The sequence below is a fragment of the Acinonyx jubatus genome, chromosome D1, assembly GCF_027475565.1.
Source record: "Acinonyx jubatus isolate Ajub_Pintada_27869175 chromosome D1, VMU_Ajub_asm_v1.0, whole genome shotgun sequence".
NCBI classification, from domain to species: domain Eukaryota; kingdom Metazoa; phylum Chordata; class Mammalia; order Carnivora; family Felidae; genus Acinonyx; species Acinonyx jubatus.
Genome location: NC_069390.1, coordinates 43,761,522 through 43,785,111, shown reverse-complemented (window position 1 = coordinate 43,785,111; position 23,590 = coordinate 43,761,522). Strand labels below are relative to the sequence as shown.

Sequence of the window (23,590 nt, the reverse complement as noted above, 5' to 3'; positions counted from 1 at the left end):
TGAAGCAGAGATTACAAATTGATGATGAAATATAATCTCTGCCCATGGTAAGATACCATTAGGATTCTCCGTTGTATTATTTGGGAATACGAAGGTTATGTGTCTCTGTAAACACATACATGAGACATAGATACAAAAGGGCCAAAGAGCAGAATTCCCAAGCAAAGGGTCTTCCAGCAGAGATTTTGCATCTCTGCTGTGTTATTTTTAATTTTTTCCTCAATACATATATGTAACTATTTCACCAGTACTGCTTGTGTCTTTGGTTGGCTCATCATTCTTAAGTTTAAACTATAATTTATCTGTCCCTAGGTAAACTTTAAAGGGCAATCAGAAGAGAAATATATGTTGTATTTTCTTTGTTAGAGGGTATGCCTATCTAGGACCAGCTAGTTTCTTTCTTTTACTTGAATGTCTGCAGTTTGTGGATCTTTTAGTTGTGTGAGCTGTCTAGAGTTGATTGAGAGGAAAAAAAGCAACCCAGACTCTTCTGCTTGAGTCATAAGTAGGTGGGAAGAAGTATAGTATAGTGTCTGAGAGCCTGGGCTCTGGCATCTTCATACTTATTGTATGTAGAGATGAGGGTGTCCGTAGATTTGGTTGTAAGACCACCATCTTAGGTTGATATCACCGGAGACCTTCTGATCTCCTGATTTTCTTTCCAGACCCAGAATCAAGTTTGTAGCATATTTTTGTTATTGAAGTGAGGAACCGTTTTTCCCCTTTTGATCTTGTTCATAAGCCATGCTTATAATTCTAGAATATTTATTAGGATATCCTTTATGCAATCCTGAATTCAAGTGTTTTAGTAAGGTTTTTTAAGAGTTTTTTATTTCTTTATTTTGAGAGAGAGAGAGAGAGAGAGAGAGAGAGAGAGTGTGCATGCAAGTGGGGGGGGGGGGAGGGCACAGAGACAGAGGGAGAGAGAATCCCAAGCAGGCTCTGTGCTGTTAGTGCAGAGCCAATGCAGGGCTTGATTCCACAACTCTGGGATCGCGACCTGAGCCAAAATCGAGAGTTGGATGCTCAACTGACTGAGCCAGCCAGGTATCCCTGTTTTAGTAAGGTTTTAAAAAATATTAGCTATTATTAGTTTAATCCCCTTATGTGCTTAAATTATACTAAAAATTATATTGTAACTTAAAAGGAAAACATTTTATTTATTCACAGTAGGGGGAAAATAGAAATTATTTTCTTTAAAGGTTTACAGTTCCTATTTTTTCAGTTATTTTTACTATATTATCCCCAGAATATATATTCTTTGGTGGGAATGTAGAATCTGTGTCAGGGAGGGAGATAAAATTTTATTCAATCATAGGCCAGAGAAAGCAGCTGAGGCATACACCAAAATGTGTATCCAGAAAGGCATAGGAGGTCTGGAAGAGGAGTAGGTAGGTAAAACTTTGAAAACATCTAACGAGAATAAGAGATTAAGAATACTGGTGGAATAGAAGCTATTACATATTATACTTAGAAAATGGTTCTCTGGGGATGCCTAGGTGGCTCAGTTAAGTGTCTGACTCTTGATTTCAGCTCAGGTCATGATCTCATGGTTTGTGAGTTTGAGCCCCATGTCAGGACCTCTCAGGAGCCTGTTTTGGATTCTCTATCTCATTCTCTCTCTGTCCCTCCCCCAATTGCTCTCTCTCAAAAATAAATAAATATTTTTTAAAAATGGTACTCTGTGCTTGAATTTCTTTACCACAGTAATTAGACCATGGTCTGTGGAACGCTTATGTAACTTAAATTAAAAAAAAAAGTTAAGTTATGTAACTTAAATTTCAAAAAGGTGTCATAGTGCATTTCAGAACATCAAATGATAAAAGTAAAATGGTCTCTCTCCTAAAGCTAGTGGACAAAAATTTTAAATGTTTATTAGTTTGTCAATAGGACATAGAGATTTAAGTAATTGGTACTTTCACCGATTAAAGCTCTATGTATTTCAAACAGTGCATGACTTCAGTACTTTTGTATTTTGCTTGCTCAACCTATGTTTATCCCGTCCCTTAAAATATCTTTGTTTCAGAGTTTATACTCCTGACAGGGAAAAAAAGAAAGAAACTTGTATTTTAGGTGCTACTTTATAAAATCTGAATTATCAGTTCAGCTTCAGAAAAATCACACCTTATACTACAGTATTATGTAATTTATTTACTTTTGAATTTATTAAGAAAAAGGAAAGGGGAATGAATTTTATTGGGACTCACTTGGCATGTTCATGGACCAGTAAATAAACCTCTATAGCTAGATCAGTGTTCTCAAGAGAGAATTATAGGAGAGGAATTGGAAACAACGGGTAAAGCCTCACTCTTTTGAGGGATTTTGCTATTAAGGAGAGCAGAGAAATGAGACATTGGCTGGCTGTAAGTGATCCTGAGAGAAGGTATTTGTATGTGAGAAATTGCAGCATGTTTGTAGTCTAATCAGAATGATTTTGTAGGGGGAGGAGATGATGTTGTAGGAGAGAGGGAAAGAGTTGCTGGTGAAATATCTTCAAGTGGGCACCTGGTATTGGATCGAGTATGTTTATGGAAAAACTGGCCATTGGGTAGAGCTCAAGAGAGTGCATCTGTAGTAACTGTATGAAGCATAGGGAAGATGGGATCAGATATTAGGGTAATTTGATCAAGAAAAACAAGGTGTAGGTAGATACTCTTCATTTTTGGAAAGGTTTAATAAAAGCACGAATAATTATCCTTTTAGCATAGTGGAAAGGGAATGAAATTGGAGGGAGATAAAATTTGAGTACAGATTCTAGCTCTGTGATTTACTAGCCGACGTGAACTTAGTTACAACATCCCTGTATATTCAGGGGTGCGGAAATAGAATTCATGCCAGGGTGGTTCAAATAAAAAGATGTTAATGAAGAATCTACTTTGAGAGAATGAGCAGGGTTAAAAGAACGGACAAGGGATGGTTCATCAGCTAGAGACTAGCAACTATGGAAAGCTGTTACCTGGGGCCGGAGGAACAGGGTGGAAATGGGGTTTTCAGAAGGGAAGACCATCTGGTAAGAGCTGTAGTCATGGTGGGGGGGGGGGGGGGGAAACACAGTGGTGTGTAGGCAGCAGAAAAGAAATGACTTTGATTTCTCTTTCCTCTAAGACCCCAGTTCCCTGCTGGTGGCTCCCAGCCAAAGCAGAAACCAGCTGCATGGGAGTTCAGCCTCCCCAGGGTCGAGGGAAGGGCAAAGAAGGAATCTGGGAGGCAAATGCCGAAGTATTAGTATGATCACCAAGCCTCAACTTTTCCATATAGAAAATGGGGTTACTTGCAAAAAATTGTTGTGATTTCACATGGCTGCCAAGTGCCTGCCACATTGTTAGGACATAATAGCATTTAGTAAATGATGATAATTCTAGGATGATGTGGCATCGTGGTTAAAAATCCTTGAAGCTTTGGAGTTAGAGTTGAATCTAGTTTCTGTCTCTGCCACTTACTAGTCATGTGACTTTGGGCAGGTTACTTAACCTTTCTTAGTCTCTGATGTATCATCTGTAAAATGGGGAAAAAAGGCTTACCACAGAGAATTCTAGTAGAGATTAAAGGAGACAATATGTATTAAGTGCCTAACACAGTGCTGGGATATAGCATATAGTCTAAGTTACCCTGAACATAATCATATTATTTGATTGCTTAGTAGGAGTAGTGAATGAGATTAGTTTCTAATACTAGGCCTCCCACCACCTGCCCTACACACACACACACACACACACACACACACACACACACACACACACACACACACACCTTTTCCTGCTTCTCAGGTTTTCTGACCGGGGCCCTTCTTTGTCATACAGGGGTCAAGGATACTGTCTTTGCACGTTGGACTTAGTACAGTTTTAGTTAGTTTAATGCTTTGGCTATCCATTTATGTTTTTGGCTTATGTTCAGTAAACTCAATCACAGAGTTAAATGGGTTCTTTATTGGGTCTGAGTTGGAAAGCATAGATACAGAAAAACTTGGGAATACTGAAATTCAGCCAATTTCATTAGGATAGATTTATACACAAAGCTCAAGTAAAATGTCACTAAGAAATAAAAGAATAAAAGGTATTGTAACAGTTAATTCACAGCTGTACCATAATACTTTTTAAATTTCACATAAGTACAACAGTAATGTAAGTTTGACTTAAGGCACATATATGTTTTTCTTTTTGGCTACATAGGGAACAATGAAATAAAACCTCATTGACGTAATTGACCCTGATAACATCTCCTGGTTGTACTGCTGATGTTTCACTGTGGTGTTGGTGGTTTTGCAGAGCTCTGTAAAGCATGTTGGACTTACAAACATATTCAAACAGAAACTTTTATCAGGATTCAGTTTTTTAACCACAAAGTTGAATTTATATGAAGGCATAGTCTTGGGTTCCTTTTATCAAATCAACTAAAAACATTTTTTAGTTGTATACACCTCATATGTTACTTAAATGCTGTTTTTAAAATTAGTTTTGAACAGATTACTGTAGTATGTGAAAATATATAACGATTTCTGATACTATATTATATTCGAGCTTAGAAGGAAACAGATGAATATAATATTGGAAGCTCCTAAAACAGCACTTAAAATTTCATGCTTTCATTATTAAACAATGTCTTATAGTAGAACCATATTTTGAAAGCCTACCATACCCACTATAACTTCTTTTTTTACTGTGCTTCAAAATTTAGCTAATTTAAATTACTTATTTTTATATTTAAATTATTTACATGATCTACTTTGGTATTGGTACTAAAGTTTAGTGCCTAAAATTTTGCTGACTTGGGAACAACATATATACAGGACATATACTGATACACTGTTTACTTGGAAGTAAGATTTTAAAAGAGCTATATATTATTACACAGGAGGAATGAATGTTTCTACCAATTCTTCTTAAATTTTAATATCTGTATACTATCCACTGTGTATTCATTGTGCATGGTAGGCACCTACTAATTTTAGATAAATGTATAAAAATGATTCATATAATTTTTAAAAACTAAAAAATTCCAGTATTTTTATATCCGTGAACATTGTTTACAGTATTGAGGGTATCTCTGTTGCAGATCACTGATGAGTAAATAGGTTGTGTGTTGTAGATTCATCCTATCTCCAACCAAATTCTTCTCTTTTCTCTATTTCTTTTAAATTAGAAAAATCCAAGCAAACCCATAATTGGTGATGGAAGACAGCAAGTGTTTGTGGCTGTTGGTTTTGAATATTCAACATGGACCCTGCCAATTGTGAAGAGATTTCTTACTGCAGATTATTTTCAGGGTTGTGTCAGTTGCTAAGTTAATGGGCATTATCATACTTAAAAGCTTGAGAAATAGAAGTTCTATGTGACTCATCGAGAAAAACACTTCTGTTATATTTACTATTTGTGTTTATATTTTGTTTTTTAATATTTTTATATTTGCCTCATTTTCTTTCTTTTTTTTCTTTGCCTCATTTTCCATAGCACACTGAAAAGATGTATATATGTATATACTCTGTGCCCAAAAATTGAGTGCATTTACATTTATGCTATTTCTTTAACATTGAATTATGACCAGCATATGTGTTTTAATCACCAGCTGTTTTCTGTGAATAAAGTAGCGTATAAACTTGCAGTTAGGAGTTATTGTCATTGTTTAGCAAGACTTTTCCTTACTGTACAGATAACTAACTCTTTTAGAACTTATTCCAACACACATTTTTCAGTTTCTGACAGAGTTCACAAAATAATCATTACATAGGGGAAAATATCATCTTTTGTAGCATGGATTTTCAGTGATAAACACATAAAAATTTGTCTGCGACCCTTCCTCATGTGTATTGCATATACACCAAGAGCTGATTCAGACTTAGCACATGAATGCATTTATCCAGCAATAAAGTAAAATATCTACTGTATGCAAATGTGATAGTAGTTACTTTTTAAAAAATTTTTTCTTTATGTTTATTTTTTGAGAGAGAGAGACACAGCGTGCAAGTGGAGGAGGGGCAGAGGGAGAGGGAGACAGAATCCAAAGCAGGCTCCAGGCTCTTGAGCTGTCATCATAGAGCCCAATGCAGGGCTCAAACCCACGAACTGTCCATGAGATCATGATTTGAGTTGATGTTGGACACTTAACTGACTGAGCCACACAGAGCCCCAGTAGTTACTTTTTTACATTATATGCCGTTTCAATTCTGTGTTGTCCCAAGGTGTCATATGGCAAGTATATGTTGGAAATTAATTAATCTGTTCACTCTTCCAGCATAATGTTTATCATCTGTGTGGCTGGCTTTACAAATCTCTTGGCAATAGTTTATCTTTTTTTTATATGCTTTTGCAATGAGGAGCCCAGAATCTGAATGGTGCCTCTGTAGTTTTTGTGTCTTCTGTTTTAGGAACAAAAATCTTCAGTTTCATGTAAGAAAGCATTACGTGCTTGTTCTAGAAAAATTCTGTTGGTCTACCGAAGACATTTTTATGTTTTGTTTGTATAGGTCATGAAAGTTTCCACGGCTTCCTATCATCATTATTTGATAAAGTTTCAAAGTGAAAACCATGCAGAAGAATATAGAGTGAAAGAATCACAAGTCTAAAAAATATAAGCTTTGGGGTGCCTAGGTATCCTCAGTCGGTTAAGCGTCTGACTTTGACTCAGATCATGATCTTATGGTTCGTGAGTTTGAGCCCTGCATCGGGCTCTCTGCTGTTGGCACAGAGCCTGCTTCAGATGCTGTCTCTCCTTCTCTTTCTGCCCCTCCCTTGCTTGCATGTGCTCCTTCTCCCTCCCTCCCTCTCAAAATAAATAACCATTAAAAAAATAATTTTAAAAAATTAGCTTTTATTTTTTTAAAGGTTATTTATTTTGAGAGAGAGAGAGAGAGAGAGAGAGAGCACGTGTGCATGCACATGTGTGCTCAGGTGGGGCGGGGGGGGGGGGGGGGGAGAGAGAAATTCCCCGGCAAGCTCCATGCTGTCAGCTAGGCTCGATCCCAGGAACTGTGAGATCATGACCTGAGCCGAAATCAAGGGTTAGATGCTCAACCGACTGAGCCCCCAAAATTAGCTTTTCGATACTCACTATTGTATGCCCTAGTAATATTTTTGTTTTTATGGGTTTGTGTGGTATTCTCACACCCAGAGATTTGTATTGCATTTGCATTGGAGTCTTGTTCCTGATCTAGGCTTAGCATTTATTCTGAGTTATTTATGTTTCTGTTTTTATCAACACCTTAATTAAGCTTTAGGAAACCAACTTAGAACCATTTAGTTTTTTGATTGGAGGTATAATGCAACAACAATGAAAAGAATGCAGATTTAACAGATGTAAAGAATATTTGAATGACCTAAAAATACTTTAGATAAGATGATTTGTAAAGAATAACACAGACCTAGGGCACCTGCCCAGCTTTGAAGAATATAATAGTTATTAAGATGAAAATGATGAGGGGCACCTGGGTGGTTCAGTTGGTTAAGCCTCTGACTTTGGCTCAGGTCGTGATCTCGTGGCTCGTGAGTTTGAGCCTCATGTTGGGCTCTGTGCTGAGAGCACAGAGCCTGGAGTCTGCTTCTAATGCTCTGTCTTCCTCTCTTTCTGTCCCTCCCCCACTTGTGCTGTGTCTCTGTCTCTTTCTTTCAAAAATAAATAACCTTAAAAAAAGATGATATTTGTGTGGAAATCAGAATTAATCTTATATTTCACAATTCTGAAGTATTTGTAAGCTAAATTGATTCCTTTTGCCCTCTAAATATTCCAGACCACTGACAAATGACTAGTGATTCACAAATCATAATCTGATAAATAATAGTGAATACTCCATTACTATTTCCTAGTATTTCCTAAATTTTATCTAAGTCCTAATATTATAGAGACATTGAGCAATGTTTTCATTAAGGGTATTATTACTTTGAATCTGTCTCAATTTATCCTGTATTATTAGTGCTCCTACTGTCCTGGATCATTCCTGTCAAGTATAGACAAGTTCTAGAGCCTACCAGGTTAACAACAACAAAATATTATCCCCACATTCTTCTCCAACTGTTGTTCCATTTCATTCTCGCCATTTCCAGCGTGATTTCTCAAGAGTTTTTGCTAGTCACCGTCTTCACTTCTTTACCTATCTAAATTCTTAATTTTTTAATTGAAGCTTAACAAAAACTTGTAAAATTTGCATAAAGTATAGATGAAGAATAACAAACACCATCAATTCTCCTTTACCATTAATTTTGAACATTACCATTAAGTTTGAAGTGCCTTGTACACCACTCCCAGATCTAATTTCCTTCTCTTTTCCCTTAGATACAATCACCATACTGATTTTTTTTTTTTTAATGTTGGTCTATTTTTGAGAAGAGTGCAAGTGGGGAAGGAGAAGACAGAGAGGGAGACAGAGGATCTGAAGCGGGTTCTGCACTGACAGCACAGGGTCTGATGCGGGGCTGGAACTCAGGAACCACGAGATCATGACCTAAGCCCAAGTCAGACATTTAACTAACTGAGCCACCCAGGCTCCCCTATACTGCATTTCCTTATAGTTTCTCATGTATTTATTTTCTTAAAAAGTATATTTCAGTATATTTTACATGTGTGAAATTACTACTGTATGTATCCTTCTGTGACTTGTTTTTCTCGTTCAATCGTATGTTTCTGGGATTTATTTATATAGTATGGAGCTGTACTTCATTTATTGTCACCATTGTATTGCATTGTATGAATATACACAACTTTCTCCCTTTTGTTATGGACAGACGTTTGGGTTCTATCTAGTTTTTTTGCTACTCCAAACAGTGCAGCTATGTGCATTTATATTAAACCATATAGCAAAGTTCAAGCTTTGGAAAGGTTTTTCTCTGAATTTGTTGTGGATTGATGCTTTGGTAAAATTCACTAAAAATGTTTTGGCAATGTTTAATTGCTATAAAAATTGTTAAACATGTATCCTAATTTCTTTATTTTACTGTGGACCACACTTGGAATAAGACTGCTCTAATATATACCTAAGGAACTTCTGGATCACACATCTACTACTCATGCAAAATTTTTTTTTTTTTTTCAAAATCACTAATATGCTAGTTCAAATTAAATAGAAGACTGTTGACCAGAAGTTTGTGACTTTCATGGTATCTGTTTTCAGTTCTTAACATGCAGGTTTTCAGACAAAAACCTACAAGAGCCGTTAGAATAGAGTATACATCACCTCTCATGTTAGCACCGGCTTCTGAGTAGGCAGCCTGGAACGGTCTCTCAGATTGTAAGCAAGAAGCTAGACTACTTTATTTCAGTATTTCGCAACCTTATTTTCATTATCACTCCCCTAAGGAGCTGTTTTAAACACTGTTTTTCCTCCAGTCATCCCTTCCCCTCTTTGAAATTTCAGTACAGTAGATTGACGGCCTGTTTATATACTGTGGCGTTTGGAGGGCTATACGCCCATTTTATTAGTTTTAAGATGTTTTTTTGTTTCCCGGGAACAAATTTTCACCAGCTTGGGAGGGACAGGACAACCAGTAAGAATGCATGACACGAATACAAATACGGTCCTGGCATTAGAGTACAAACATTGAAAAAGATAGTATTTATTTAATTATACAGGTGAATGAAGTGAGGCGCAAGGAAGACTCACTTAAGAAGCTGTCCTCCTGCAAATGTGCTTGATTTAGCAAGAGATCAGCTTCTACCTAGACTGATGAATTGGGAATATGAGGAATTGGCATGTGGAATAGGCACTGTTGGATGGCATGCTTGTAGAAGAAATGTATAAGTATGGATTGGATGACAGTACACTTGGGCAAGTTTGTAGATTTAGAATGCAAATTAGTGAATTGATGCGTATCTCCTGGGTTATTTTGGATGACCCATCCTGTGGCTCTGGCCTCACACCTATCTATTCTGTACTTTTATTGGTGTACTTAAGAAAACATCAGATTTACAAACAATGAGCCGAATGGTGAATAGTCTAGTTGACATCCTCAATCTCAAAAGAAAACGTTGACAGGCTAAATTAAGGACGGAAGTAAAGTATTGCAGGTTTTTATTGTATAAGAATAGCATGGACAAAATGGAGCCTAGCAGTACCAAGTATAAAAGAAACTCGGGGATTTAAGTTATGCTATTCTTAATGTGAGTGTTTTAGAAAGTTATTAACATCTTAAACTGCATTAATTAAATGTCTGTAGAACCTGGAATGTATCCTGGTCAAATCACAACCTGAAATAATTATATCAGGATTACACTTAGAGCCGTATAAAGTACTGCATAAATTTAGTGAACCTACTAATATTCATGATGTTTTGCATATAGTTCTACTATAGCCATTTTGTGGTACTGGCCCATGAATTTTATAAGTGGTCATAGTATGTCTGCATTTTCTTTGGGAAGGAACAGGTTTCTTTTCACTGGCAAAGAGATGACCTTCTGCAAGGATGTTGACGAGGACATGGAGATAATGACAGCTGACAATGTTTTGAGTGATTAAGGAGGGGAGAATATTATATACAATAAGGTTCAGCAAGCTATAGCCCATGTATGAAATCGGACAGCCAGGGAGCCTGTTTTTTTGTGGCTCTTGAGCTAAGAATGTTTTTGCATTTTTAAAGGGTTGTAAAACAAAAAAAGATTATGTCATAGTGACCTTAGGTGGCTTGCAAAGCCTAAAATATTTACTATCTATCCCTTTACAGAAGAAAATCTGCCAACTCCTGATAAAATATTGGACCAATGATAGAGTGGATAATACTTTTAAGATCTTTTGCAACCTGGAGACAGAAGACCTAATGACAAAAAACAATACAAATAGTTCAGTATAGGGGCATCTGGCAGGCTCAGTTGGTAGAGTGTGTAACTCTTGATCTCTGGGTTGTGAGTTGGAGCCCCCCTACTGGGGGCTTGAAAAAAACAATAGTTCAGTATACGGAAATCAGGTGATTGTATTACAAGTTAGGTTTAAATTCAAGACTAGGGTTCAAAACTGTGTAGAAAATTGCAATTATAATCTATTTAGGCAAAAGGAGGAGACCTATTTGTCAACTAAATAATCTTAAAAGAAATTTAGGATTAACTATAGGTAGCAGTTATAGCTTGCTAAATGAAAGCTAATTTTTTTTCTCCTGGAGCATAGGGACTATTGGAAGGGGAAGCAGCCAGAAAAGTCTGCTGGGAATTAAAAGGACAGGAAAAGATTAGTCTGGGACTAAGAAGTTATCATTGACAGCCTTTAAAGAGACAGGAAAACCATCATAATTATCTGCATATCAAAAGGGTTGAGTGTTGCTTTTTATAATCAAGTATGATTGGTACTTAATCTAACACCAAGGATAAGCTTTTAAAATGGATTTTGACAGGTGCCTTATTAGTAAGGAAATAGCACCACCCATTGACACTGGTTTAGGATGGTGAGTGATGATCCTTTGAAGACAGTGGGGACAGGGAGAGTTTCTGAGGATTTCTCATTTTTCTTGTATTTTTTAGTAAATAGGTGTTATTTTGATTTGTATTTTCCTTTTTGTGGTAATAGATATTTTGCTATTAAATATGGCTTATTATAGTGACTTTATTCTGACTATTCTTTTGATTTCTAAATCACAGAGTACATAATTTATGGAATATTCTGTCTAGAGATCATTTTTACTATTACCTTCCCAATTCCCCTCCTAAGCTGTAAGCTATTTTAGGTATCTGTAATTAAAGATGTTCCATTTTGTCTTTACATATGTTTGTTTGTTAGATTCTGGTTTGTAACTAAATTTTTTTTTTTTCCAGATGATTCTTTGGGACTGGGACTTAAAGCAATGGTATAAACCTCATTATCAGGTAAATTTAAATAATATCACTAATAAGTAATATCTGTAATGAAACTCTTAATAATGTTTATTTATTTTTGAGAAGAGAGAGATACAGAGCATGAGCAGGGGAGGGACAGAGAGAGAGAGGGAGACACAGAATCTGAAGCAGGCTCCAGACTCTAAGCTGCCAGCACAGAGCCCGATGCGGGGCTCAAACTCAGGAACAGCACGATCATGACCTAAGCCAAAGTCGGACTCTCAACGAACTGAGCCACCCAGGTGCCCCGGAAACTTTTTTTAGTTGGAAGTATAGTTGACACATAATGTTAAAGTTTTAGGTTACTTTAATGAAACTTTTTATTTTTATTTATTTTTATTTTTTTTATTTTTGAAGGAGAGAGAGACAGAGCGTGAGCAGGGCAGGGGCAGAGAGAGAGGGAGACACAGAATCTGAAGCAGGCTCTGGGCTCTGAGCTGTCAGCATAGAGCATGACGTGGGGCTTGAACTCATGAACTGTGAAATCATGACTGGAACCGAAGTGGGATGCTTAACTGACTGAGTCACCCAGGCACCCCTCTAATGGAACTTTTGACATTTAAAAAATTTTTTTCGTAAGATTTTCTTTAACTGAACTAAAATGAACGGAACTTTCATTTAGGTATTAGTTGTTTGTTTTTTTAATACATTTTGGTTGTAAGGAAGAAGAAGAAACCATACTTATATAAGTTTTTAAAATTTTTTTAATGTTTGTTTATTTTTGAGAGAGAGAGCATGAGCAGGAGAGGGCAGAGAGAAAAGGAGACACAGAATTCGAAGCAGACTCCAGGCTCTGAGCTGTCAGCACAGAGCCTGACGTGGGACTCAAACTTGTGAACCGTGAGATCATGACCTGAGCCAAAGTCAGACACTCAACTGACTGAGCCACCCAGGCGCCCCAAGAGTTATTTTTTAAATGTTACTCATATAATCTGAATAATTAGAATAATTACAGAATAAACTACTAATTCCATATTAAGGATGAGATTTTCCTATTGTGGGCAACTGATTGACAGCAGGGAAAAAAAAAAGATTTAAGGCCATATATGAGAAAAAGCAAAAACAAGTGGCACATGTTAGGGAAATGAAAACACTCTACTTAGAGTTTTTGATAAACTTCTAATTGAATTATACATACAGAAAAGTACACAGCCTGGGGTACCTAGGTGTCCTGGTCAGTCAAGCATCCTACTCTTCATCTTAGCTCAGGTGTTGATCTAGGGTTGTGTCGTGAGTTCAAGCCCCGAGCTGGACTCTGTGCTGGGCATGAAGTGTACTTAAAAAACATATATGTATATGTAAAAGAAAAGTGCATAGCTTGATAAAGTTTCACAAACTAAACATCCCATGTGACTAGGACAAACATCCAGAAGTAGAACTTTACCAGCATTCCAGAAGCCTTACTTATAAACCATTAGGGGTTATTTCCTATATCCCCAAAGATAATGTCTATCTTGACTTTGTGTAGTTAGTTTTGCTTATTGATGAACTTCATATATACAAATAAAATCCTATAATACATACTTTTTCTTTAAAAAAATTTTGTTAATGTTTATTTATTTTTGAGAGAGAATGTGAGAGCGAGGGAGGGGGGTAGAGGATCTTAAGTAGACTCCATGCTGACAGAGAGCCTGATGTGGGGCTCGAATTCACAAACTGTGAGATTGTGACTTGAGCTGAAGTCAGACACAACTGACTGAGCCACCCAGGTGCCCCAATATGTACTTTTAAACTTTTTTGGTCACTTAAGTAATATCTATTCATAACAGAATTGAAAATACATATATAAGAGAAAGAAGAAAAGCCATTTCTAAACATCACACAATAACTATGTTAATTATGTTAACTTTTGATGTATATCTTTACAGATCTTTTCCCATTTTTCCATTGTATTAAAATCTATGTATTCTGTTCTACAAAAATTATTATGGTTAATGTACTGTTTTGAAACCTGATGGTTTTCATGCTAATGGATAAATATCAGTAAATATCAAATCTCTGTTATTTGTACATTATCCATTAATTAGATTTATTTAGTTAGTTGTCTCTATACCAATTTTTTAAAAAATGAATATTCCTTTGAATGTGTTCTATTTTTAAAATGTGAATGGAATATCCACAACAGCCCATAAGAATGAAATATTTTCTGAATTTTGGTGAATAAAAATGTAATTATTGCAGTCAAATGAAATCACGAAGGCCACTTATGACCTAAAAAGGGCTGGTTCTTTGACCTACACAAGGGCTTTCTCATCAGTCATATCCACCAAGATCCTCAGTTTTCAATTAATAGAGTATTTAAGTTATTAGTAAAATCTAAAGATAAATAAGCAGTCCTGGTTAAAAGCATGGGCTTGTAGTCATACAGACTGGTATGTGATATCAGATACCTGTCTCCCTCTTTCCTCCCTCTCTTCCTCTTCCTCTTTCTCATCCTCTAAAAAAATTTTTACTGTAACATTCATATATAAAAATGTGTAAGTCATAAGTGTACAACTTGATGAATTCTCTCAAAGTGATTATATACATGTGATTGTCTTTCAGATGAAGAATTCAGCTCCCCCAAAGTCCCCCTTAGGTTCCCCTCCTGGTCATCAACTTCTCCCAAGCATTATATCAATGTTGATTTTTGTCATCACAACTTAGTTTTTCTGTCTTTGAATTTTATATGAGTGGAATTAATGATATGTATTTTTTGCTTCTTTCTTTCAAAATTATATTTAGGAGATTAATATTATTGCACATAGCAGTAATTCATTCATTTTCATTCTTTTAAAAAAAAAATTTTTTTTAACATTTATTTATTTTTGAGACAGAGAGAGACAGATCATGAACGGGGGGAGGGCCAGAGAGAGGGAGACACAGAATCTGAAGCAGGCTCCAGGCTCTGAGCTGTCAGCACAGAGCCCGACGCGGGGCTCGAACTCACGGACCGTGAGATCGTGACCTGAGCGAAGTCGGACGCTCAACCGACTGAGCCACCCAGGCGCCCCATCATTTTCATTCTATTTAGTAGTTCATTGAATGAATATACTCCAATTTTTTCATCCTATAGTAGATGGACTTTTTCTTTTTAATTTTCATTTTTGGCTGTCAGGAAGCAAGAATTCCTCCTCAAAGGTCCTTCTAGCTGGGCTAAGAATCAAATTGGCATAAGACAGATGAACAGGAGAAAATCAAATTTAATAGGCATCTGTATAGGGAGTCCACATAGACATGGAAATTCCAAAAATAATCAGGCAAAATAAGGTATATATGTCATTCTCAACTAAGGAGAAAGGGGGCATGGGTCTGGAACTTCAGAGGAAAGGAATATAATTCACAGGGCGGTAAGTAGAGCATATGTTTGGTAATTAGATGTTTGCCCTGCTGTACAGATGGTTCACCTAGATAAAATTGATCTCTGCTGGGGGCTTCTGGCTGGCTTAGTCAGGTAGAGCATGTAACTCTTGATCTTGGGGTATAGGTTTGAGCCCACATTGGGTGTAAAGATTACCTAAAAATAAAATCTTAAAAAAGATGATCTCTGCTAATAACCCTTATTCTGGGAAAGAACCCCCCCCCCCCCCCCCGCCAATATAGATTCTTCTATTAGTTAAGGGAGGCGCAAAAGTTTCTCATGGGGCCACAGGATCTCAAGGGCCTTCAGCTTAAAAAATAATCCACATGCCAAAGTGGCACATTCTGGGAGGGCCTGTCCTGAACCCCTTCGTGGCTATTGCAAGTAATGCTGCTGGAACACTCTTGATGTCTTTTGTTGGGTATATATCTTAGAGTAGGTTGCTAGCTCATCGAGTATGCATGCATATGCTGAGTTTCAGTAGATAGTACTCAGTAATTTTCCAAAGAGATTGTATCAGATTTTACCCAGCCATCAGCCTCTGATAGTTCCAGTTATTCCACATCGTTGTCAACACTTGGTAGTGTCTGTTTTAAATCATTATGGTAGCTGTGAAGCAGTATTATCATTGTGCTTTTAATAATTGCATTTCACTGATGACTCATCAGGTTGAGGATCTTATGTTAATTGGCTACCCAGATATTCTCTGGTCAGGCTTTTTCCTATTTTAATACTGATTATTTACCTTTTACTTGGTGACCAGTAGGATTTTTTGTGTATTTCAGACATGAATACACACACACACACACACACACACACGTATATATGTGTGTATATATGTATATATGTGTATATACACATACATATATGTATAGGTATGTATAGTATGTATGTTAAAGTGTATGTATTTAAAAATGTCTTCTCCCAGTCTGGTTTATCATGATGTCTTTTGATGAAAATATCACTAATGTTTTCTGTAGATGCCCTTTATCAGATTAAGGAAGTTCCATTCTAATCCTAATTTACTAAGGACATTTTTTCTCTTTTTAGTCATGAATGGGTGTAGAATTTTTATCAGATGGTTTTTCTGCATCTATTGAGATGATTCCTGGATTTTTTTCCATTTACTCTTTTAATGTGGTGAATCATATTGTTTAATTCTATGTCTGTGTTGAACCATCTCCATATTCCCAGAATAAAGCAAATTTGATAAAGATATTTAAAAAATGTATAAATGTATATAAAATGTATATATGTATCACTGGATACTATTAATATTTTGTTTTAGAATTTTGTATCCACGTTTATGAGAGAGAATTAGCCCCACAATTCTTGTTTTCCATAATGTTCTTGTCATGTTTTTGGTATAAAGGTTACAGTAGCCTTATAAAGTGGTATATTCAGTCTCTGTTATCTAGAAAAGTTTGGTAAGATTGGTATTCTTTCTTCCTTTAATGTTTAAAAGAATGTTCTGGTGAAGCCATCTCAGTTTGGAGTTTTTTTTAATGAGCAAATTTTAAACTATGGATTCAGTTTCTTTAATAGTTTTAGGTCTATTCAGGTTTTCTATCTTTTTTTTTTTAATTTTCTTTACATTTATTTATTTTTGAGAAACAGAGTGAGACAAAGTGTGAGTGGGGGAGGGGCAGAGAGAGAAGGAGACACAGAATCTGAAGCAGCCTCCAGGCTCTGAGCAAGCGGTCAGCACAGAGCCTGATGTGGGGCTCGAACCCACAAACTGTGAGATCATGACCTGAGCTGAAGTCGGACGCTCAACCGGCTGAGCCACCCAGGTGCCCCTATCTTTTCTTATAACAGCTTAGTTACTGATGTGTTTTCTAGTAACTCTTTCTGTTGTTCCCTCCAGCATTGAGACTGCTGAAAGCTCTATTTTACTTTTTTTTTAATTAAAATTTTTTTAATGTTTATTTATTTTTGAGGAGGGGAAAGCAAATGTGAGTGGGAGAGGGCAAAGAGAGAGAGGGAGAGGGAGAGAAAGAGACACAGAATCCGAAGCAGGCTCCAGGCTCTGAGCTGTCAGCACAGTGCCCAATGTGAGGCTTGAACTCGGGGACTGTGAGATCATGACCTGAGCTGAAGTCAGACGCTCAACTGACTGAGCCACCCAGGTGCCCCTCTGTTTTACTTTCAAAATAGAAATCTTTTTGAGAAATTTTGCTTGGTTTCTCCATCTCTTGGCCACTGTTTGCAAATTGGCAAATGCCTTTAGGGGCAAAGCTGCTCTGAATTCAAGCTTGGTTTTGTTTCTTCTCTCAGAGTGCTTGCTTAGTCTTTAAAGCTCTGCCTGTCTTGATAACCCTGAACTCCAGTTTTGGTCTGCTAGCCTCCTGAGGTGACAGAAAGCTCTACTTTATTTCCTAGCCTCTTAACTGCTCTGCTGCTTCTCCTCTGCCCTGGCCAGTTATGAATCTGCAGCAGTTTCCTTGAGGGGAAAAAGTAGCACAGAATAGTGGGGTTCATTTTAATTTTTTAACTCTGAGGTCTTATTCTTTCAAGCCCTGGCTGCTTGGCTGTGCTCTGAGGCTTTGAAATGGACTAGTTTAGTCCATTTTCTTTTCTAGACTAGTTATTCTAGGCAGAAGAGTTGGGTTGATACAGCCTTCTTTTGAAAAATAAGGCAAGCCTCTTAAGTCGCTCTGAATCTATTTTCTCATCTATAAATTGGGAATAATACCACTTCTTTCAGAGGGCTGATGATGATGATGATGATAATAATAATAATAAAGTGCCTGGGAGATAGTAGCATTGAATAAAAATGTGAGCTAATGTTATATTAATTTCAGTAATAATGAATACTAAGTATCTCTGAAATTATAAGACAGGACTTAGCAAAATGTTTTCTATAAAGGACCAGGGAGTAAATATTTTAGCATTTGCAGGTGAAACAAAGCCACCAAGTCTGCCTACCTCCTCTTCAATAACCCTTTAGAATGCATAATCTATTCTTAGCTCTCTGGACAAAAACAAGAGTTTGCCACATATAAGCCAATGGGAAATAGGAATTTAAGTTCAGCTTTAAAAATTTGTCACTCTTGGGGTGCCTGGGTGGCTCAGTTGGTTGAACGACCGACTTCAGCTCAGGTCATGATCTCACAGTTTGTGAGTTCCGAGACCCGCGTTGGGCTCTGTGCTGACAGCTGGGAGCCTGGAGCCTGCTTCGGATTCTGTGTCTCCCTCTCTCTCTGCCCCGCCCCTGCTCATGCTCTGTCTGTCTGTCTGTCTCTCTCAATAATAAATGTTAAAAAAAAAAAAATTGTCACTCTTGCTTACTATATTCTTCTTACCCAGAGAAAAGTTCAAGTCCTTGTCATGGACTTAAATGTCCTTGCACAACATGATCCCTTATTTTACTCCCTTTTACTTCTCTGCCCTCATGTTGTACTAATTTCTCCTTATTCACTCTGCACCAGTTACTCTGGCCTTCTTGTTATTCTTCAAAGAAGCTAGGCAGCCTGTGCTTTCGGGTCTTCACACTTGCTGGTCTCCTGGCCTGGGATGCTGTTTTCCCATATTTCTGTCAGTTGTTAACTGTCTTTTCATCCTCTCTAATATTCCAGGGCCCTCTGTTACTTCCTTTTCTCTTTCCCCACTTTGTTCTTCCTCTTTAACCTGCTCAAAAATCCATGATTCTCTGCTGCTCAGATCTGTGAGCCTGGAATCTGGTGTTCTCAAAAATTTGGTCCCCACATGCCTCCAAGCTTATGTTCTAGTGCTCTTAAAAAAAAAAAAAAAAAAAATGAAGCCTGTACTTAAATTTCATGTTCCTTGTACTTTGCCATTTTACCACTTTTGTATCTTTATTTGTGCTCTTTCTTGAAGAATGAACTCCCCCAAATACATTTTTAGTTTTGTCGTAAAATATTTTCCCCTAATCTTTATAAATAAAATCCTACCAAATTAACATCTCAGCTCAAATGCTACCCCTTCCATAAAGTTACTGTTAACCATTCAGATTAAAATTTTATGTATCTTCTTTGAACTCTGATGCCACTCTATTTGTATTTTTATCTCCTCGCTTTTCCATATTAATAGTAATATTTATTGTACTTTACCTGTATGGACTGCACATCACTCTATGTGCTCTGTGTGTATCTTCAGGGTTAATTCTCCCCTCTCCTCTCCACTAAGTATAACTATAAACTCCAGAAATATATTTTTTTTAACGTTTATTTATTTTTTGAGACAGAGCATGAACAGGGGAGGAGCAGAGAGAGAGGGAGACACAATCCGAAGCAGGCTCCAGGCTCTGAGCTGTCAGCACAGAGCCCGACGCGGGGCTCGAACTCACGGACCGCGAGATCATGACCTGAGCCGAAGTCGGCTGCTCAACCGACTGAGCCACCCAGGCGCCCCTATAAAATCCAGAAATAACAAGGGGCAACCAAAGGAGAACTCTGAAAAGTGGAAAGAGGAGGGTAGACTAGTTAGGGACCCTACTAATGGAGGAAAACAATAGTGATCGAGTTTCCTAAAACCCCTGCCTAACAGCAAAAGGTGACGCAGGTCCTGACTCCCCAGCCCAGCAACAGAATGTGATGCAGGTAGGCTCGTTCCTTCCCTAAGATTAAATGAGAGCCCTCGAACTATACCAAGTGAGTCTGGTTGCTCTAGCAAGGGAAAAGTGACCAAGAACTCCACTGACAGTAAGAGGTCCAGGGAAGTACTCTCATTCCCTACTGGGCATGAGATTCTCCTTACCCAGTGAGAGACTGAGTGGCCAGGAGGTCTGGCAAAAGCGGGGGGCGGGGGGGGGGGGGGGTACTGTCACAGCGTGTGCCTAGTCTGGAAAGTGCTCTTTGTTTCTGTGGCCTAGAGACTCTCCTCCCCCACCTGGAAGTACCAGGTGGCTCAATCTGAGGAAATTCCTCCTTCCCTCCTCCCATATCCTCACCAACAGAGGTACCAGCAGGGTCCCGTGGAAACCCTTGTGGCACCGGAAAAAAAGTCATGCAGTGTGAAATAGTACTATGAGTGCCCTGAAAACTAATTGTCATTAGAACCACAGCCTGAAGAAGTAGACCAGAACCTGTGTGCTTTATTGAAGCAAAGAGCCTGCCTCCTAATACAAAAGATTTAAATAGGACTCAGTCTTCTAGGATAATAGCCAAAATGTTGATGATAAAATAAAAAAATCACTTGTTACACCAAGAACCAGGAAAATCACAACTTGAGTGAGAAAAGACAATCAATCCTTCACACCAAATTGAATCAGATTTGGAATTATCTGACAAGAAATTTTAAAGCAGCCATCATACAGATGTTCTAACAAGCAGTTACAAATACAAAATAGAAAATCTCAACAACAACAACAAAAGTACAGACACATCTCTTTTTATTGTGTTTTACTTTATTGCACCTCGCAGATACTGTGTTTTTTACAAACTGAAGGTTTGTAGCAACGCTGCATTGGCAAGTTTATTTTTGCCATTTTAACAACAGCATTTGTTCATTTCATGTTTTTCGAACACATTTTGGTAATTGTGAAAATATTTCAAACTTTTTCATTATTATACTTTTTATGGTAATCTGTGATCAGTGATCTTTGGTGTTACTATTGTAATTGTTCTGGGGTGCCATGAATCCTGCTCATGCAAGGTGGTGAGCTTAATTGACAAATGTGTGTGTCATGACTGCTCCACCGACTGTCCATTCCCCCATCTCTCCCCCTGGGCCTCCTTATTCCCTGAGATGCAACAGTACTGAAATTAGGTCAGTTAATAACTGTGCAGTGCCCTCTAAGCGTTCAAGTGAAAATGCCACACATCTCTCACTTAAAGTCAAAAGCTAGAAGTGATTAAGCTTAGCGAGGAAAGCATATCGAAAGCTGAGATGGGCCAAAAACTAGGCCTCTTGCATCATCCATTCAAGCTGTGAATGCAAAGGAAAAGTTCTTGAAGGAAATTCAAAGTGCTACTTCAGTGAATACGTGAATGATAAGAAAGTGAAACAGCCTTACTGCTGTGATACGGAGGAAGTTTTCGTGGTATGGATAGAAGATCAAACCAGCTGCAATAGTCCTGTCAGCCAAAGCCTAATCCAGAGCAGGGCCCTAACTCTCCTTAATTCTGTGAAGGCTGAGAGAGGTGTGGAAGCTGTGGAAGAAAAGTCTGAAAGTAGTAGAGGTTGGTTCCTGAGGTTTAAGGAAGGAAGCCATCTCTATAACATAAAAGTTCAAGGGAGTGCTGATGTAGAAGCTTCAGCTGGTTTTCCAGAAGATCTAGCTAAGATAATTATTGTAGGTGCTTACAGTAAACAACAGATTTTCAATGTAGGTGAAACAGTCTTCTTTTGGAAGAAGAGGACACCTAGGATTTCCACAGCCAGAGAGGAGAAGTCAGTGCCTAGCTTCAAAGCTTCAAAGGACAAGTCGTTTGAAGGACTCTTTCATTGGGACTAATGCAGATGGTGACTTGATGTTGAAGCCAGTGGTCATTTACTATTCTGAAAATCTTAGGGTCCTTAGAAATTATGTTAAACCGACACTGCTGTGTAAATGGAACAGCAAAGCATATATATGTACAGCATGGTTTATCGAACATCGTAAGCCCAGTTTTGAGACAGATTGCTCAGGAAAAAAAAAAAAAAAAGATTCAGAGATTACTGCTCATTGACAATGCACCTGATCACCCAAGAGCTCTGATGGAGATGTGCGACAAGATTGATGTTTTCTTGTCTGCTAACACAACATCCATTCTGTAGCCCATGGAGCAAGGAGTACTTTTGACTTTTCAAGTCTCATTATTTAAGAACTACATTTTGTAAGGCTACAGCTGCCATAGATAGTGATTTTTCTGTTGGATTTGGGCAAAGAAAATTGAAAACCTTCTGGAAAGGATTCACCATTCTCGATGCCCTTAAGAGCATTTATGACTCATAGGAAGAGGTGAAAATACCAACATTAACCAGAATTTGGAAGAAGTTGATTCGAACCCACATAGATGACTCTGAGGGATTCAAGATTTCAGTGGAGGGAGCCTGGGTGGCTCAGTCTGTTAAGCGTCCAACTTCGGCTCAGGTCATGATCTCCTGGTTCATGAATTTGAGTTCTGCATCAGGCTGTCTGCTGATGGCTCAAAGCCTGGGGCCTGCTTCAGATTCTGCGTCTCCCTCTCTCTCTGCCCCTACCCTGCTTGTGCTCTGTCTCTCTCTCAAAAATAAATATTTTTTAAAAATTAAAAAAAGACTTCAGTGGAGAAAGTAACTACACGTGGTAGAAATAGCAAGAGAAATAAAATTAGAAGTGGAGCCTGAAGATGTGACTCAATTGCTGTGATCTCATGATAAAACTTCAACAGATGAGGAGTTGCTTCCTAGGACTGAGCAAAGAAAGTGGTTCCTTGAGGTGGAATCTACTCCTGGTGAGGATATTGTGAAGACTGTTGAAATGACAATAAAGGATTTAGAACATTACATAAACTTAATAAAGCAACAGTAGGTTTTGAGAGGGTTGACTCCAAATTTGAAAGGAGTTCTGTGGGTAAAATGCTATCATACAGGGGTGCCTGGGTGGCTCAATTGGTTAAGTGTCCAATTCTTGATTTCTGCTCAGGTCATGATTTCACGGTTTGTGAGTCTGAGCCCCCACATCAGGCTCTGTGCTGAAAGCATGGAGCCTGCTTATTTCTCCCTCTCTCTCTCTCTCTCTCTCTCCCCCCCCCCAAATAAATAAACATTAAACATTTTTAAAAATGCTGTCACACAGCATCACATGCTACAGAGAAATCATTTGTGAAAAGAAGAGTCAGTTGAATGCAGCAGACTTCATTTATTTTAAGAAATTGCCACAACCACCCCAACCTTTAGCAGCTACCACCCTGATCAATCCGCAGCCATCAATATCAAAGCCAAGACCCCCCCACCAGCCAAAAGATTGTGACTTGATGAAAACTCAGATAATGGTTAGGATTTTTTAGCAATGAAGTATTTTTAAGTATTTTTAAAGTTTATTTATTTAGAGAAAGAGCACGAGTGGGGAATGGACAGAGAGAGAGGGAGAGAGACAATCTCAAGCAGGCTCCGTCCTGTCATCACAGAGCCCAGTGTGGGGCTCGAACTCATGACTTGTGAAATCATGACCTGAGCTGAAATCAAGAGTCAGACGCTTAACCAGCTGGGCCACCCAAGTGCTTCTAGCAATAAAGTTTTTTAAGGTATGTACATTTTCTTAGACATAATACCTTTGCACACACAATAGACTACAGTACATTGTAAACATTTATATGCACTAGGAAACTGGAAAATTCATTTGACTCACTTTATTGTGATATTAGCTCTGTTGCAGTCTGGAGCCAAACCTGCTGCAGCATCTCCAAGGTAGGCCTGTAGAAGTTATAAAAAAGAAAGAAATGGAAATTATGGAACTGAAAAAACTGTTAATGGAAATTCAAAACTTGCTGAATGGGCTCAGTAACAGAGTGGAGATGGCGGAGGAGAGAATCTGTGAACTGG

The 23,590-nt window shown here is 37.9% G+C and overlaps 1 protein-coding gene across 1 annotated transcript in view; it reads left to right on the top strand.

Moving 5' to 3' along the window:
• Window positions 1-23,590, top strand: part of PDE3B (phosphodiesterase 3B) — a 172,137-nt gene that overhangs the window by 88,077 nt on the left and 60,470 nt on the right. The window contains exon 2 of the mRNA XM_027073073.2: window positions 11,722-11,772. Coding sequence (XP_026928874.2) covers window positions 11,722-11,772 — 51 coding nt within the window. The remainder of the gene's footprint in view (window positions 1-11,721; window positions 11,773-23,590) is intronic.